The sequence below is a fragment of the Sitophilus oryzae genome, unplaced genomic scaffold, assembly GCF_002938485.1.
Source record: "Sitophilus oryzae breed Bouriz unplaced genomic scaffold, Soryzae_2.0 scaffold_1350_pilon_pilon, whole genome shotgun sequence".
NCBI classification, from domain to species: Eukaryota; Metazoa; Arthropoda; class Insecta; order Coleoptera; family Curculionidae; genus Sitophilus; species Sitophilus oryzae.
The window spans coordinates 1,212,952-1,229,760 of NW_022146005.1; the positions used below are offsets into that span (position 1 = coordinate 1,212,952).

Consider the following 16,809-nt stretch of genomic DNA (forward strand, 5'->3'; position numbering starts at 1 on the left):
TGTTCTTTTTTGTCAAAGTAAGCGTTTCAGCTCCATACGTGAGGACAGGCAAGACACACTGGTTAAAGATCTTTCTTCTTAAACATATGGGAATATGTTTAACCTATGTTAAACATATGGGAATATGTCAGATCTCAGTATATGCCTTAGTTTGCCAAATGCCGCCCACGACAAACCTATTCTTCGTAGAATTTCGTGGGTCTGATTATCCCTTCTAATACCGATCTCATGCCCTAAGTATTTATATATATGCACTTGTTCCAAAGGTATGTTATTAATGTTTAAATTTCCACTTAGTACTACTTGATTATTTACACTTGGTACTCGAAGGAATATTGGAAAGGAAATTGTGTTCATATGCTCTTTATATTTATTAATTTTGAGTCTCTTATATGCATCTAATTGCCTGTAATATACCGGGCGACTACGAAATCGTTGCATATACAACCATTTTTATCGTGTTATTATTTATTACTAATATTCTGACAATTTATGATTTTCAAGGTATAAATAAATAACGAGAAACATCAATTTATAAACACATTTTTATTATGTATAACATACATTTTTCTTGGAATTTGTCATAAACAGATCCACTCTAACATTTCATTGAGACATTGACATTTGTTTTTATAATACAATTTATTGTGGACATTATGAAACCTTTATATCTCTTACAATTTATTGTCAAAGTACATGTCAAATAATTAATTGAAAGAGTCTTAAGTCCGTCCTCTACGTATGTCTTTGTAAGTGTCCAAAATGTATTTACCATTTTCCTAACCTTAAATTTTCAACTATTCTTATAGAGTAAATAACCGAACGATTTTAAACCGTTATATTTCATAGAATGCGTGTCCAATGTCTAGTACTTCCGTTATAACCTTATATCTTCAACTAAGCAACAACTTTTTATATTTATAAACTAAGTTATATAAAATGTAACAAATCACGTCAAAATTCAACAACAAAAATAAAACACTATGAAAATAAATAATATAACTAAAAATTGATCTAGATAATCTGTATAAAAAATATTGTATTCTTTTCTCGATAATACACAATGTATGTGTATGGCTGTGTGACAGTAGTGCCTTTTTTCAAATCGAGTGGTGAATTAAATAATATGAACTCTATTAATTTGAAGTGAGGTATTCTGTAAGTTCTACATTTCTACACCACTTTTTATTGCTAAATCGCCCTGTACATAAACGAAACGTTATTTCAAAGCTCCGATTTACGTCTCATTACATTTCCGAACATCATTCAAATACCTACAGCAAACTAGTTTTACAGACAAATATCACCATCGTACAAACTCTTTATATTCCTCATTAACAGACACCCGTTTGATAGTTTCATAACCTAAGATAATGCTAAAACTAAACGTGGCAGATTGTACGAGTCTGGCGCTTAGCCCCTTCGTGAACATCCTCGGCCCTTCTTCCCTCCACAGGTCTCTAAATGCTTCGCCCATCGATTCTAAACGCTGAACTTGTAACCGGGCTCGAACTATATCTAACGGATTTGTTATAATGGTGGTTGTGAAGCCACCCATTGTGCCTGCTATTGTTTGAATAAAGAGATGGGAAACTGATGTTGGGATAACCTTGAGCAGTTCATCTGCAAAATATTTTATCGATAAAATTTATTAAGGACAGGTTAAACCAAACAAAATGCTATTATATAATATAAATAATTATAATTTATGATATTGATCTTTCCTATATTATGTTAATAAAGTGTTCTGAAAAAGCTCCATATCAGGTTTTCTACAGGGTGGTCCGAACCGCATATTCTGCAGATAAAAATGAGTAAAAAAGTTCTTATAAATGTATGTCCTAAAATGCTTAGTTTCGGAGATACAGGGAGTTGAAGTTTCATTTTTATTACGATTTTTTCCAAATAATTTCTAAAATTACGTCAATATTTAGATGAAAATTGGCGTCTGGCAGTTTTTTGACATGAGAAATTTGATTTTGATGTCAATATGACTCCTATTTGCAGGGGGCGCCACCCAAGGACTGCTCATTCTGCCAAAAGTGTTAGCCAGGTGCATGCGAAAACTGCTCGCTTTGTGACGTCATTGTAGTCCTTGTCATGGTTACTAGTTCTATTACTAGTCCAACCAATAATGCACGTGTGTGTATTATTGGTTGCCGGATGCAAAACGTTCATTATTTAGTTTATTTATTTAAACACTTTAGATGTATGCAGTATAGAAAATTAACTGTATAAATCGTATTAAATACTCGGATAATGCATTTTTAAGAACAGCAGTTCCCAGCATCACCTTTTTCAGGCATTCTTTTTAGAATACTTCCATATTTTGCTTTAAAATAATTAATAAACAATATCGTAGGCACTTGGTAAGCACTTTGTCACAATCCACCACACAAAATGAACGTATTTAAACACTCTATAGCTCTAAAAACTTTAAAAACACCCTTTTCACATTTAAAATTGACAAAATAATTATCTCAAAATTTCTCAGCTGTTTTTTTATAAGTTTACCATAGGCAACTAATAATACACACTATCATGACAAGGACTACAATGACGTCACAACTGTCAGCTGAAGCGCGGGAAGAGGCGAACGTACGTCTTATGAGGACGAGCAATCCTATTAGCTTAGCCTATTAGTTTATCGTTCTTGGGCGCCACCTACATGTGTTTTAACTGTTTTGAAGAGTAATAACTTTTTGTCTTTACCTGTATAAAACTACTAGGTGAAAAAATATACATTTCCGTGATTTTTTACGTCAAAATGTCTTGGTAAAAATTGCTACGAGCAACCGTTCTCAAAATATTTAGAATGAAAATGGCCAATACATATCATTATTGACAAAAAATAAACATACATATCGAGTAGATAGTTTATTTGACTGAAATGATAAATTGTTTTATTTTTATTTTAAACTTTTTATTTTTTTTAAATTAATGATGAGAAAAATTATGATAAAACAGTTTCTGTTGAACTTTTGGCACAAAAACATTTCAAATTTATGATTTCAGTCTAATAACTATTTGATCAACATGTTTAATTTCTGTCGTTGACGACGGGTATTGATAGTTTCGATTCCAAATATCTCGAGAACCATTACTCGTATAGCGATTTTTACCAAGAGACCTTTTTATGTAAAAAACGTCGTAAATGTATGTTTTTTTACTCAGTAGTTTTATACAGGTACAGACGAAAAGTTATTACTCTTCAAACCAGTTAAAAAATATGTAGGTGGCGCCCTCTACAAGTAGGAGTCATATTGACATCAAAATGAAATTTCTCATGTCAAAAAACTCCCAGACACCAATTTTCATCCAAATATTGACGTTACTTTAGAAATTATTTAAAAAAAATCGAAATAAAAATAAAACTCCTACACTCTGTATCTGCGAAATAAAAATTTTAGGACACACATTTATACGAACTTTTTTTACTTATTTTTATCTGCAGAATATGCTGCTGAAGTTTCCGGAATACAGATCGGACCACCCTGTAATGAGAATTTTAGTCTAATCTTTTGATTATGCATATTTAACACTTTTGGAACAAGAAAAAAATAATTTAAGTATATCCCTGAAAAAAATATCAATCTACCTTGGTAAAAGTGATAAAATCCCCACCAAAGAGCCGAGTTTGGCACATAGGCTGCTAAACTGGCCCAGTATCCTCGATAGAATCCACTAATACCGTCAACATTGAATATTTTCCTAGCCACATCAATCGTGAGAGCTAGTTTGCTTCTATCTGGATTACTATTAACACCCAAAGGGTTGAATGCTATCTAAGAATTTTAAATAAAGACAGGGAATACTTTAATAGAGGTAGAGTTACCTTGTTTTCTTTACTCACTGTGCCTATCATCATAAGATGCTGACTTAGTACATCGAATGGTACAATTATAGTTTGACCCACTAAAGATGCACATCCACCTGCAACTAATGCTCTGAGACGTGAATCTAGATTTTTCTTTGATAATATATGCCTCACCCCTTCGTAAGTAGAGATATAAAATACACCTAAAATATTAAAACAAACTGTTGGATTCAAGTTAAGAGCTACCCACTAACTCATTAATTTTTAACAGGTGATAACATTTACTAATCATCCTTTGAATATCATCAGATTATAAAGGTAGATATACAATATTACTTTAGAACATCTCAGTTAAATTGGTTACTTACCACTTATTATTTGTACTGATGAAATCCAGAATCCCCTATACAAGCCTGAAATACCTTCATATTTGTAAATTTTCCCATAAGCATCAAACATTCCTAAAATACACAATAATTATTTAAACTGATGAAATATATACATAGTTTATATTAAATAGGCTTTACCTGTGTACATATCATTATGCTTTTGTATCTGTAGTCTTGTTTTTATCAATGTCAAGGGATAAAGGGCACATCGTACAGAGAAGGAACTTAGCATTGACAATGGAAAGAATTTGGTTTTGTCCATCATATGCCATTCTATGGTTTTTATGTAACCTTGGCGTTCATTAACTTCTACCGGAATAAAATCCATGTTTAGGAAATACAAACATAGATAAATACTCGATGAACGTAATGTAATAAAGGTCAAGTTTCCATGATAAACTTGGGGTAAATGTAGGGTTATGTTTTGTAGTATTTAAGAATGACCATCTCAAATAGTTGAAGAATATTTTACAAAAATCTAAAAGAGATATGTAAAATATCAATTTTATTTAAGAACTGTTGTTTTAGAAGTGTTTTACTTACCTTAAAAATATTGTACTATGAACTTGACATTTTTAAAGCTGTGACTTGTGACATCTGGTGATGTCAAAATATCAGGTGATTTTAAGGCCAATCTGCGAAAAAATATTTGAATAAAAATAAATCCTGTACAAAAATGCGATATAGATTTTACAAACTAGATTCAATTAGATATTTCGCGATTCATCCAGGAATTATATATTTAGTCTGATTTAGTCTAATAGCTTAAAAATGCCATAAATCACAAATGTTCGGAATGTTTTATGGGTTGCAGCACTTCAAAACCGTATTGTCAATGGAATGAGTGACATTTTAAGTGAAAGCTGTCATAAAACATCTCCACATCATTCTTTTTTAATTTTTTTTATAATTTTAATCACGACATTCCTTCTGTGAATTAAGTTTGCTTTTGTATAAGTTGTGTTATTCGTTTATGAAAATTAATGTTACTGTTTTATATGTGTTAGTTTTTGTCTGTTTTGTTTTCTAAAATATTGAAATATTGCTGTGTTGTGTTTGGTCCATAAATTCCTTTGGAAGTAAAAGTTAACACTACTGTTTCTCAATGTCCATTCGTCAAGGAATTACAAATATGCTTTTGCTTTCTGCAGTATTAGAAGAAAGCCTCTAGGACAATACTCAATCAAAATGCCGAGAAAAAAATGAATGATGCTGATAGCTTGGTCAGTACAGATGTCCTTTAAATCAGTACTAACAGCAGTTAAATGGTTTTTGGGATTTTGGGTCATATTTTACTAAAGTACAACACTAGCTATTACGGTGGTGGTTCATATTGTTTTAGAATTCCTATAAGAATAGCAGTTCTAAGTTTGAAAAACTGTTAGAAGTATATTTATTCAAAACACCTAATATTTATTTATATTGGTGCTCTGGTAGTTAATTAATAAACTACCTACAGTCTATTGTATACTATTTGAGGCAATATTGTACCAAACTTACTCTCTCATCGCAAAGCAGTACGTTAAATTGTATTCTTACATGGGTAGTAATAAGCTTAAGCAATAAGATGTATTTTTAGATCTATTATATGGAATTGAATAATTAATTGGAATTTTGGAATAAGAATATAACAGTTTTATGATATCATAGATGACTTAATTTAGTTTCAGTCTATGTAGTATAACTGAATGCATAAATATGTTTGTTACTATTGTTTTACTAGAATATTTTTACAAATTTGTATCTACCCCTTTATGATAAAATCAGAAATGATTAAATTTTTATCCTTTAGGCATATAATTTTATTCAATAAAAACAAACGATTCTTTTAAGATTTGGTTGTATCTTGTATCACAGTCTGTGCTTGTATATATTTATTTTATGCAGTCAAGTTTTACTTTATTAACGTGATGTTAGAAGAGAGAATATTAAAGTGATTATAATATAAAATTGACTATAATATTCTCATGGGTATGAGAAAATGTAAGTACCTACGTAATAATATTTCTGCCTAATAATTTGATATTTAGAAAGTGCGCGCGTTAGGATAGGGTTTATGCGAAAACTCTCCGAGGCAACGTTGCCAATATTACTTACCAAAATTATTGGAAAATCTTTGGAATCTTTTTGTGTTGGAAAAATAATCGGTATTTTTTTTAATTGGCCGTTTAATAAGCAGAGACATGATTGTTGCTTAAATTTTTAAAGTTTACGTAGCAATTTGTTGTCCAATGACCCAGGAAAGATTTCGACAGACAACATTCAGAAAATGAACGAATTACAATTTGCTTGTGAATTAAAATAACAAAATGACAAAAGACGGAACTGTCACTGACAGGTGATGGACAGGCTATATCTATCTAGATATACCCTTATCTTATGTAACAAGTCGGATTTTGAGCTCTCTTGAAGTTCTGATCATAAAACTATCAAGACTTGTGCTATCATCAGAGCCTATTCATTAAGCTGGATTTTGATGACTCATATACTTGTCAAACATTTGTTATGAGTATACAAAATTTCTAAGTTTTTTATTATAGTAGCTACAGATGCCCGACGCACTATTACCGGATCCTGTATATGCCATTATGCCAAATACAAATGTACCGGGTGGCCAACTAAGAATGGACGTATGTATCTCAGAAACTACTTATCGTATAATTATGGGAAAAAACTTCTAAAGTAAATCGACCAAGAGAAATCGCTGGAAATTATTTTTAAGTTCGAAAAATTTCCGCTGGGGGGCGTTTCTCTGATTGCCAATCAGAAAACAGTTTTTTTTTCTCAAAAATATGCAGATGAACAGGTATTTGAAATATTAGAATTGTAATTATCGAGAAAATGTTTTTTTTTAATATGGAGTATTTTGCTTTATCTCATAAAATAAAGTGGTGGGGAAAGGCTGCTTTTTATTAAAATAAGGATAACTCTGGTTTAGGTTAGCCGATTTAAACAAACTAGGGCTCGTTTAAAAGAGATTTTCTTCCTTAATGATCTCCAGTATAAATTTTGATTTCGTAATTTTTTTCGTGGTAGCTAGAGGGCGCTGTTTGACATCATAACAGATATTGCGCTTTTGCATAAAAAAATTAAATAGGAGGCTATATTTCTCTTTAGCACAGTAAAATAGAGTAAAAAATTTCCAAAATATCAGCACAAACCGCAAGTTTCTACCTTCTCTCTAACCTGAGATATTAAGAGAACAAAGCTCTAGCCCCCGAAAAAAATTACGGAAACAAAATTTATACTGGAGATCATTAAGGAAGAAAAGCTCTTTTAAACGAGCCCTAGTTTATTTAAATCAGCAAGTTTAACCTTCCCCCACCATTTTATTTTATGAGATAGAGCAAAATACTCTATAAAAAAATTACAAATTTCTCGGTGATTACAATAGTAATATTTAAAATACTTGTTCACCTGCATATTTTTGAGAAAAACCCTGTTTTCTGATTGGCTATCAGAGAGACGCCCTCTAGCGGACATTTTTCGAACTTGAAAATAATTTCCAGCGATTTCTCTTGGTCGATTTACTTTTTAGACTTTTTTACCCAAAGTTATACGATAAGTAGTTTCTGAGATACAGCCGGCGTCCATTCTTAGTTGGCCACCCGGAACAAGTACACGAGTCGTCCGAGTCTGGCTTTAGATTACAAACCAGAAATCGGAAATTAAGATAAAAACCAGCCCATCCGGCAACAGCGCACTCCGTTCACGCGCCTCATTTGTTTCGATTCGGAAGCGCGGCGCGCCGTTTTCACCAGCAGCAGGGGGCAGTGAGTTGAAAATTTACCAGGCGACTAGATTATTGAAAAGGGGGCGGCCGCTGCTCTTATTTACCCCCGGGGAACCCATGAGAATCGCTTCCCTATCGATCGGGAGCACGCGACCATCGCCGATGTGTCATCTACTTCAACCCCTTTAGTTAGTCCTCTCCCCTCAGTTAGTCCATCGCTCGCGACAAACATCGTTATTTTTTCGTTAAATCGTGTTTTTATCAATTAAAGTGCCCATTTTATACGGTTTATTCGCTATCCTCATTCAGTTTGTGTGATTATACGGTGTTTTTATCGATGCTTTCCGATTTAAAGGTCGAATAGTTCAGTTTTTTTTGGCGAGCGAAGCGAGATATGTTGCTGCCCAGCGCCAACTCGAACTGTCCCATGGGATTTCAGAACGATATTTATCACGGCGTGGCGGAAAAAACGAAATTTCTGACTTTGAAGTGTACGAGAAAAAGTAAGAGCAATCAGACGCGCAGCAAAAGCGCCGAAAGGACCAAATTTCGGTTTTGTGCCTGCACGGGACCCAGAAAAAACAAAAAGTCCGCCAAGTGGTATGTCAAGGTAGGTTAGGGATTGAGCTATTTTTTATATCTAGTTATTTGTTGCGCTATAGGCGTTTGGCATTTAAAATTGATTTTTTATTAAACCATCTATGCGTGTATGTCTCGTAGCACATGTTGAAATAATTAATAATTATTTGAATTGGTGATTGGCAGACTGTTTTAATAATTTACAGCCGAATTGGATGTAATAAATAATATATTATGCCCAGATGTACAGTATGTCCCCGGATTGTCTTTACAAGAGGATTTTTTTTATTATTGACATTTTGAGAAGAATTAATTTTTTACAAACATTTTTGCTTGTTCTAAAATGGTTAATCTCGTTATACTTTTCCATATTTCTTATACCGTTTTAGAGAAAATTAAAAAACAACGAAAAAATAGTTGCTTTTTTTCTTAATCCTAAAAATCAAAACGCGTTGTAATTATAATGTTGTTTTTGTTCTTTGAGAGATTGTATTGATAGAATTTTAATTATCAAGATTTTTTGCTGTTTTAAAATGTTATTAATATGATACTTTAACAACAGAAAAATATGACGTTAATCAAAATTAATAAAAATTCAAAGAGTGAAATTGAAATTATATTGCCATAGAAACGCATTTTGATTTTTAGGACTTGAATGTTTAGAAAAAATTTACGGATATTTTTATGTTTTTTTTTTATTTTCTCTAAAACGGTATGGAAATTGGGAAAAGGCTAAATGGGATTAACTATTTTAGAACAAGCAAAAATGTTTATGAAGAGTGCAGTTTTCTCAAAATGTCAATAATAAAAAAGTTTTTCCTCTTGTCAAGAAAATCTTGGGACATACTGTATAATTATTTATGTAAGAGTGGAATTTTTATTCTGATATTTTAAAAAAAAACTTTCCTAAAACGTTGACATTTTTTTAATTATGTATAATTTTTTTTGTAAATATGTCCTAGGTTCAACTGATTAAGTTGGCTATCTTATAATAATTAGCTAATAATAATCTAACTGATTTATATGCCTGTTATAAAGGTCAAACTTATTTGATTACCCAATGTGATAAAAATAATAAATTATAGTTTACTTTTCTAGGAATATAGGCTACTCAAAACAAAAATTTTGCAATAATCAAAATATCTTGATTTTTTTATATCAAAAGCCTCGTTCCATTTGAGAAAATCGAGTTAACCGGCCAGGAAAAGATACTAAAAACATTAGATAATCAAATCTATTTTTCAAGGCTTCTTGATTAAAAATTAGTGTTTTTAACACAGTTTTTTAATCAAATCAATTAATGTTTTAATACGATTTTATCTAAGCGAAAATGTCAAAAGTTGACATATGATACGTCATTCAATTCAGAGTGTCATTTTCTATCGAATTAAAAAAAAAATACTTGGGGTGCCATTTAAAAATCAAAAGTTGTAGTCATTTCCGGTGAAACAGGAAGTGACTGAAAACAATTTAATACGTCAATCAATCCTGATTTATGTCGTATTACTAACGTGCCGAATCTCGTTTATTTATCTGAAAAAATAAAAAAGTTATAGGGGTGAGCCACTTTTGAGATACACCCGCTAGATGGTATGAAATTAAGGAAAAATGATAAATTTAGACTTGATTTTGTTCCTTTAAAGTGGTGATATTCTGAAGAACACCCCTAAATATACAGTATGGTCAAGAAGAAATGCGTCACTTTTATACACAAGCGATCGGCATTTCTATAAAGCCTGATTGTTTTTTTTATCTTACTTATTATATTATAGGTTATAGGTGTATTATTTCAAATATTATGCTATTTTAAAATTAAATGATATTGCCATAGCAACGCCCGATTTTTAGGAAATTCAACCATGGTTTTTTTTAATTTTCTCTAGAACGGTATGGAAATTTGAAAAAGTATAAACGGGATTAACCATTTTCGAGCAAGTAAAAATTTTTATGAAATGAAGGTTGCATTTTTCTAAAAATGTCGATAATGAAAAAGTTTTTTCTCTTTTAAAAGACAATCCGGGGACATACTGTATAGTATGACAACTCATTTTTTTTATTATTCTTAAAGTGGTATTGGTCTTAAAATTCAAGGCAATACAACACAAATAAGAACTTTATTATTTTTAAAGTTCTTATATATATCTATTCTAGAATTTAGAGAAAATATTCGTTTTTTAGAATGCAAAAGATAATATAATACCTCTAAAATCAAAACTACATATTTTTAGTATCTACATCCATATAAATTGTGGTATCTGCATGTTAATATTAGATAAATATCAGTGAAATTTTTAATGAAATGTGTATAACAACATCATATATTTTCTTTGTCTAAACTTTTGTCAATTTATTATATTCGAATAAATTTTATAACTTTATCTTTTTGTTTCTAATAGAAAAAAAATATATAGTATCTATGTATCATTGTAGGGAGTACTTATACATAAGTGATAAATTGTATTTTTTTTTGTTTAAAATTAATTGTTTAAACATCAGATTTTTTATTAACGTAAAATATATAATTATTAAGCCTTGTATTTATAGATATGTATAAATACGGCAATATAAAATTAATTTAGATATTTCATTATTTTGTTATTATATCTGAAAAATAGCTGCAATTTGGTACAAAAAATAAAAATCAGCTTTATAAGCATTATTATTAACTGTGTTTTAATTTTTCACTTGCTTAATGCCAACAAATTAAATTATTAAAATGTTCTAAATTATTAAATTATTTTGCAGTAAGTGGCTGCGACGTTAAATATAACATCTAGTTTTTATTTTAAACTAGTAGTGGGAACTATCGAATGAATACTATCGAAACATTCGATAGTTGCAATTCATTCGAATAATTCTATAGCTAGTAAAAAAACATTCGTTGAAAACTATTCGAATAAAAATTATCGAATAGATGCGTCATCTGCCTTGAAATATTGTATTCTAGTAATTCGGCAGCAAAAACCATTCATTTATAAAATTCATTCATTTAGAAAATTAATTTATTCGTCAGGATCGATTATAATAAAATATTAACTGGATTTTAGTTGTCGCCCGGCGACGTAGGTTTCTTTCCGAAAAACCCGGTCGGTGGCAATGCTATGAAAGAAGCCGGCATCTTTGATTTTTTGTGGAGTCAGATAAAGATAAGGACACATTTATTCGTCACGAAAAATTATAATAAATATAATAAACGAGGCAAAACAAAAAACACTATAAAAAATAAATTGACAATAAAATCATTACACAGTATTTAGCACAATTGTTTAAAAATATATTTTTCCCGGATTTGTTCAGTAAGATTCCGAAATCGATGTGATCTGCGTACTAACACCCCCAAATAACCAGGCAAACCAATGCATTAACACCCTCCAAATAACCAGTAACTAATTTGTTATGCATTACCACCCTCCAAATAACCAGAATATCTAACCTAACCATTTTTTTGCATTAACACCCCCAAATAACCAGGCTAAATTTGATGTCAAAACACCCTCCAAATCACCATCCTATTTAACCAAATGCATTAACACCTCCAAATAATCAGGCTAACCAATGCATTACCACCCTCCAAATAACCAGAAACTATATAATATTAACAACAAATGCATTAACACCCCCAAATAACCAGGCTAACCAATGCATTAACACCCTCCAAATAACCACATGCTAACCAATGCATTACCAAAATTCCAAATAAAATAATTTATATTCAATACTTTATATTACCCCCCAAATAATAATAGGCTAACCAATGCATTAACACCCTCCAAATAACCAGGCTAACCAATGCATTACCACCCTCCAAACTTTTTTTAAATTGGCACGTGTAAAACTTTCAATTTAATTTTTCACCCCATAGTCTGAGTTCGATAACCATTTACTTAACCACATTAATTAATAGGCTAATTAATTGAGCCTCAACAAAACTTCATTGATTACGCATCGAAAATACAGTATATATTAAAAAACTTATATTTTCGTAGTTCAACTCTGAAAAATCCGCAAAATTTTATTTCAGAAAATTTCTTTTAAAATAATCCACACTAATATAATAAGCTATTAGACAGAATTTTTGTTGCACTAAATCACATAACTTACCGTTTTGAGTCCCTCCACAACAACACTTTATTTCAATTAAAGAAAATACTATATAAAGTAATTTTATTGACAACGTCGCAATATTCGCATGCGAAGCACCATAGATGACATACCGATGATCGATTAACTGTCAATTTGGAAGTCATAAAATTGCTAGCTTGAGCTGATGTAATCAAATATATTTTCTAAATTTTTATTTACAAAGCAGATTCGTTACATTTTTGTGCTTAAATTAATTAGATCATTCCACGTCTATATAAGGTAATAAAGTACTAATATGTGATGTTTTACTGAATCCGTGTAGAAAATTTAACATATTTACTGTCCGTCGCCTGTACCTAAAATACGTTTTTGCCGCTTTTTAAAGATAAAACACATTCATCCAACAATTTTTATGCTTAAAAAATATTCAGTTTAAGATAATCTTGCAAAAAAATCCCAAAAAAGTGTTAAAGCGTTTGTGCACCAGAGCCGATTTTACTTTTGAGCCAATTTCAAATTTTTGATGCATCCCTGTATATCAAGCAATCGTAATTAAATTTTGATTGCTGAGACGCACACTAATACAACTGTTAAAATAAGAGTAAAAATACTGAAATAAGAATTTGAAGTAGTTTACTTACCTTCTGTAGTGCTGCTAATACCTTAATCGTTTTTATTGCTCGGAAAATTCACTGGGTAAGATACTCTGTAAACTTTGGTTGTCGGAACACGAGTAGATACATCATTATTTCTATAAAGCTGGCGAACATATTTTAGCGCATTTATAAAATATGTTTAATGACTACATTAATTAAAAATACATGGGATTTCAAAAACCAATAAAATATTAACAAAATTAGGAATATTTTTGCTCAAATGAAAAGATTCATGACAGTGAAAGTTGTCTGTCATTTCAGTTCACGTATACATTATATTTTCTGTCATTTTAAGGATATCGTCTGTCAAACTCTTTCCTTACCTTACATGTTGGATAAATTTTTCTGATATGGAGTTTTCTAAAACAGAAGTAATTGCGAATCGTAACCTGCCAGGTTATGACAATTTGAATCCTCTTTGATTGAACGCAATGTTAAAACTTATTACGATTTTTTTATGCTGAAAAACCCAGAAATCAACCCGCCACAAGGGTATAGAAATAGGTATAGTAATTGTTAATTAACTGATATAGAGTCGATTGCGTGTCGCAACCTATTATGTTATGATGGGATGTCCCACTTCAGATATACATCTAAATTGATATTTCTCTTAAATAGACATTAATAAATATCAAGTCCTACCAAAATACATCAGAATTTTTTTCTAAAAATAATGTTTATATCCTACATTGCACGAGTCTATTTTTCAGTATAATTTGTATGAATGAAGATTTATTGAAAATTATAGGAAACTAGTGTGTACCCGCGACTTCGTTCGCGTCGGATTAATCATTTGTAATGGTGATGATCAAGCAAAGCAAGAATTTCCATTAACATACAAACTAAGATAAAATTTTCTTACATTTATGTCAGCATGAGAAAAAACAATATGGCGATATTATTATATAACTTGGTATAATATTTGAGGGGTAGTTTCATCTCGTTGGAATTTGACTTTCGAAAAATCCGTTTGCCAAAAATAAGCTTTTACGTCAAGCAGTTTAAGCAGAATCGTGATTAATCAATTACCCAACTTTTTGGAACACCCTGTATGATTTTTTAAAAATTTCAAAATATGTAAAAACAAAATCAATTATGCGTGTCCAAGTGTTTTCCCGAAAGGCTCGCCGTATTTAAAAACAAATATTGTAATATTTTTGGGTCGTTTTCACCCGCTTGGAATTTGAAATTCGAAAACCCCTCTTTATCGAACCTCTACACCCCACAGTCAATCCGTTTGCCAAAAATCAGCTTTAAACGTCAAGCAGTTTAAGTAGAATCGTGATTACTCAATGGTTATATTTTATGAAACACCCTGTATAAATTTTAAAAAACCTTAAAATATGTAAAACAAAAAATAAAATATAATTAATAGTTTTTCCGAAAAACTCACCGGTTTTTAAATAAAAAATATTCTAATATTTGAGGGGTGGTTTCACCCCCTTAGAATTCGAGTTTCGAAAAATCCCTTCATATCGAACCTCTACACCCTAAAGTCAATCCGTTTTCCAAAAATCAGCTTTTTACGTCAAGCGCTTTAAGCAGGATCGTGATTAATCAATGACCAATTAATCAATTTTTCGAAACACCCTGTATACATTTTTAAAAAATCTTAAAATATGTAAAAAAAGAAAATAAAATATACGTGTTCAAGCGTTTTTTCGGAAACTTGACCGTTTTTTAAATAAAAATATTCTAATATTTGAGGGGCGGTTTCACCCCCTTAGAATTCGAGTTTCGAAAAATCCCTTCTTATCGAACCTCTACACCCTAAAGTCAATCCGTTTTCAAAAATCAGCTTTTTACGTCAAGCGCTTTAAGCAGGATTGTGATTAATCAATGACCAGATTTTTCGAAACACCCTGTATACATTTTTAAAAAATCTTAAAATATGTAAAAAAGAAAATAAAATATACGTGTTTAAGCGTTTTTTCGGAAACTTGACCGTTTTTTAAATAAAAAATATTCTAATATTTGAGGGGCGGTTTCACCCCCTTAGAATTCGAGTTTCGAAAAATCCCTTCTTATCGAACCTCTACACCCTAAAGTCAATCCGATTTCCAAAAATCAGCTTTTTACGTCAAACGCTTTAAGCAGGATCGTGATTAATCAATGACCAGATTTTTCGAAACACCCTGTATACATTTTTAAAAAATCTGAAAATATGTAAAAAAAGAAAATAAAATATACGTGTTTCAGCGTTTTTTCGGAAACTTGACCGTTTTTTAAATAAAAAATATTGTAATATTCCACCCCCCTTTTTACCCCCTTAGGGGATGAATTTTTAAAAATCCTTTCTTATCTTACGTAAACATCATAAAAGGAATCCCTGTGCAAAATTTCAGCTTTCTAGGGTCAAGGGTTTGGTCTGGGCGTTGATGAGTCAGTATCAGTCAGGACAGTCAGATTTATATATATAGATTTCCCCTGCACGAGTTTTATTATCAGAATATTTTCCAAATCAACAAGATAAGTGGCTTGGTGATTTATGTTGCTCGTTCATTTTTTGAGGAATAAATAAGATTTTGTGAACTCGTCCTTTTTTATTTATAAAATTTAGTTTTTAGATCTGTTAAAGTCCTAAAAATTCATTTTGTTCAGTCTTTGCTATACTGCAGTAAATTTTGTTTTAACTGGTTGAGAAAAATAAAACACTAATAATTCACCACAATACACCAAAACACTTTACATTTGTATTGGAGTAACATGGTTAGCGAAACGCGCGTCCAGTGCAAAAGTAAAGCGATTTAGAGTTTTAGTGTATTGTGATGAATTATTAGTGTTTTATTTTGCTGTTGTAACACCAAAGGTTCCAATCCCCAAGTGTAAAAAAGTGTAATTAGTTGTCTGAAGATTTTTAGTTACAAACTGTAAAAAGCTGTATTAAAGAATATATTCTTTTTAATAGAAATAGGGAATAATATATTTATTTATATTTTATTTTTTCAAAAATTAGTTTTTAGTAGATAAGAAACGAACATAGGTATTTTAACGCATTAAGAAACGATTTTATCATAATTATGTAATAGCAGGAGTGCTACAAAATCATAGTTTGCATTTGATGATGTAAAAACATACATTTATTTAAACATTCTGTGAAATAAGTATATAAATTATAATTCTAAACTTTTTATAATATTAATATTTAGTTATTGCAAAGGTCATTTTTTATGACATGACATGATAATTTTCCGTATTATAATAGTCTAATTTATAGTTTCATTAACGTAAAATATACAAATTATATCAGATAGTGGTAGTTACGTCGATAATTATCATAATTAGTTTAATTTTTTCAAAATAATGATTTATTTGAAGTTAATAAATTTACTTTTTTTTTCGAATGTTATCGAATTTAATAATAATAATATAATAATATATTTATTGTCCCAAAAATTAATGATACATACAGTATGGATTGTCTTTAGAAGAGGAGAAACTTTGTTATTATTGACTTAATAATACCGTTAATACTTTTTTAAATTTCCATACCGTTATAGAGAAAATTAAGAAAAACATCAAAATTAGTTGAATTTTTTATAGTCCTAAAAA

General features: G+C 30.5%; 2 protein-coding genes across 7 annotated transcripts in view; one reads left to right on the top strand and one right to left on the bottom strand.

Moving 5' to 3' along the window:
* Nucleotides 1-824: 824 nt before the first annotated feature.
* LOC115875167 (solute carrier family 25 member 44) lies at nucleotides 825-13,442 on the bottom strand. 3 transcript variants are annotated; one of them, XM_030890572.1, is made up of 7 exons: nucleotides 13,243-13,442; nucleotides 4,750-4,841; nucleotides 4,345-4,684; nucleotides 4,186-4,278; nucleotides 3,836-4,020; nucleotides 3,599-3,785; nucleotides 825-1,623 (listed from the first exon to the last, which is right to left on the bottom strand). In XM_030890572.1, exons 3-7 carry the CDS (start codon nucleotides 4,532-4,534, stop codon nucleotides 1,304-1,306), a joined length of 975 nt encoding a protein of 324 aa, XP_030746432.1. In that variant the 5' UTR covers nucleotides 4,535-4,684; nucleotides 4,750-4,841; nucleotides 13,243-13,442; the 3' UTR covers nucleotides 825-1,303. The 3 variants fall into 3 exon arrangements, with proteins under 3 accessions (XP_030746432.1, XP_030746431.1, XP_030746433.1); XM_030890571.1 differs by lacking the exon at nucleotides 13,243-13,442 and adding an exon at nucleotides 4,901-5,016; XM_030890573.1 differs by lacking the exon at nucleotides 13,243-13,442 and having other exon boundaries at nucleotides 3,854-4,020; nucleotides 4,750-4,973.
* The window catches only part of LOC115875166 (ral guanine nucleotide dissociation stimulator-like 1), a 54,220-nt gene continuing 42,497 nt past the window's right edge, over nucleotides 5,087-16,809 (top strand). For 2 of the 4 annotated variants that reach the window (XM_030890569.1, XM_030890570.1), the window contains exon 1: nucleotides 5,087-5,429. In XM_030890569.1, coding sequence (XP_030746429.1) covers nucleotides 5,409-5,429 — 21 coding nt within the window. In that variant the 5' untranslated portion in view covers nucleotides 5,087-5,408. Of the gene's footprint in view, nucleotides 5,430-7,966; nucleotides 8,550-16,809 lie in introns of those variants that run through there. The other 2 variants (XM_030890565.1, XM_030890566.1) reach the window with 1 other exon arrangement.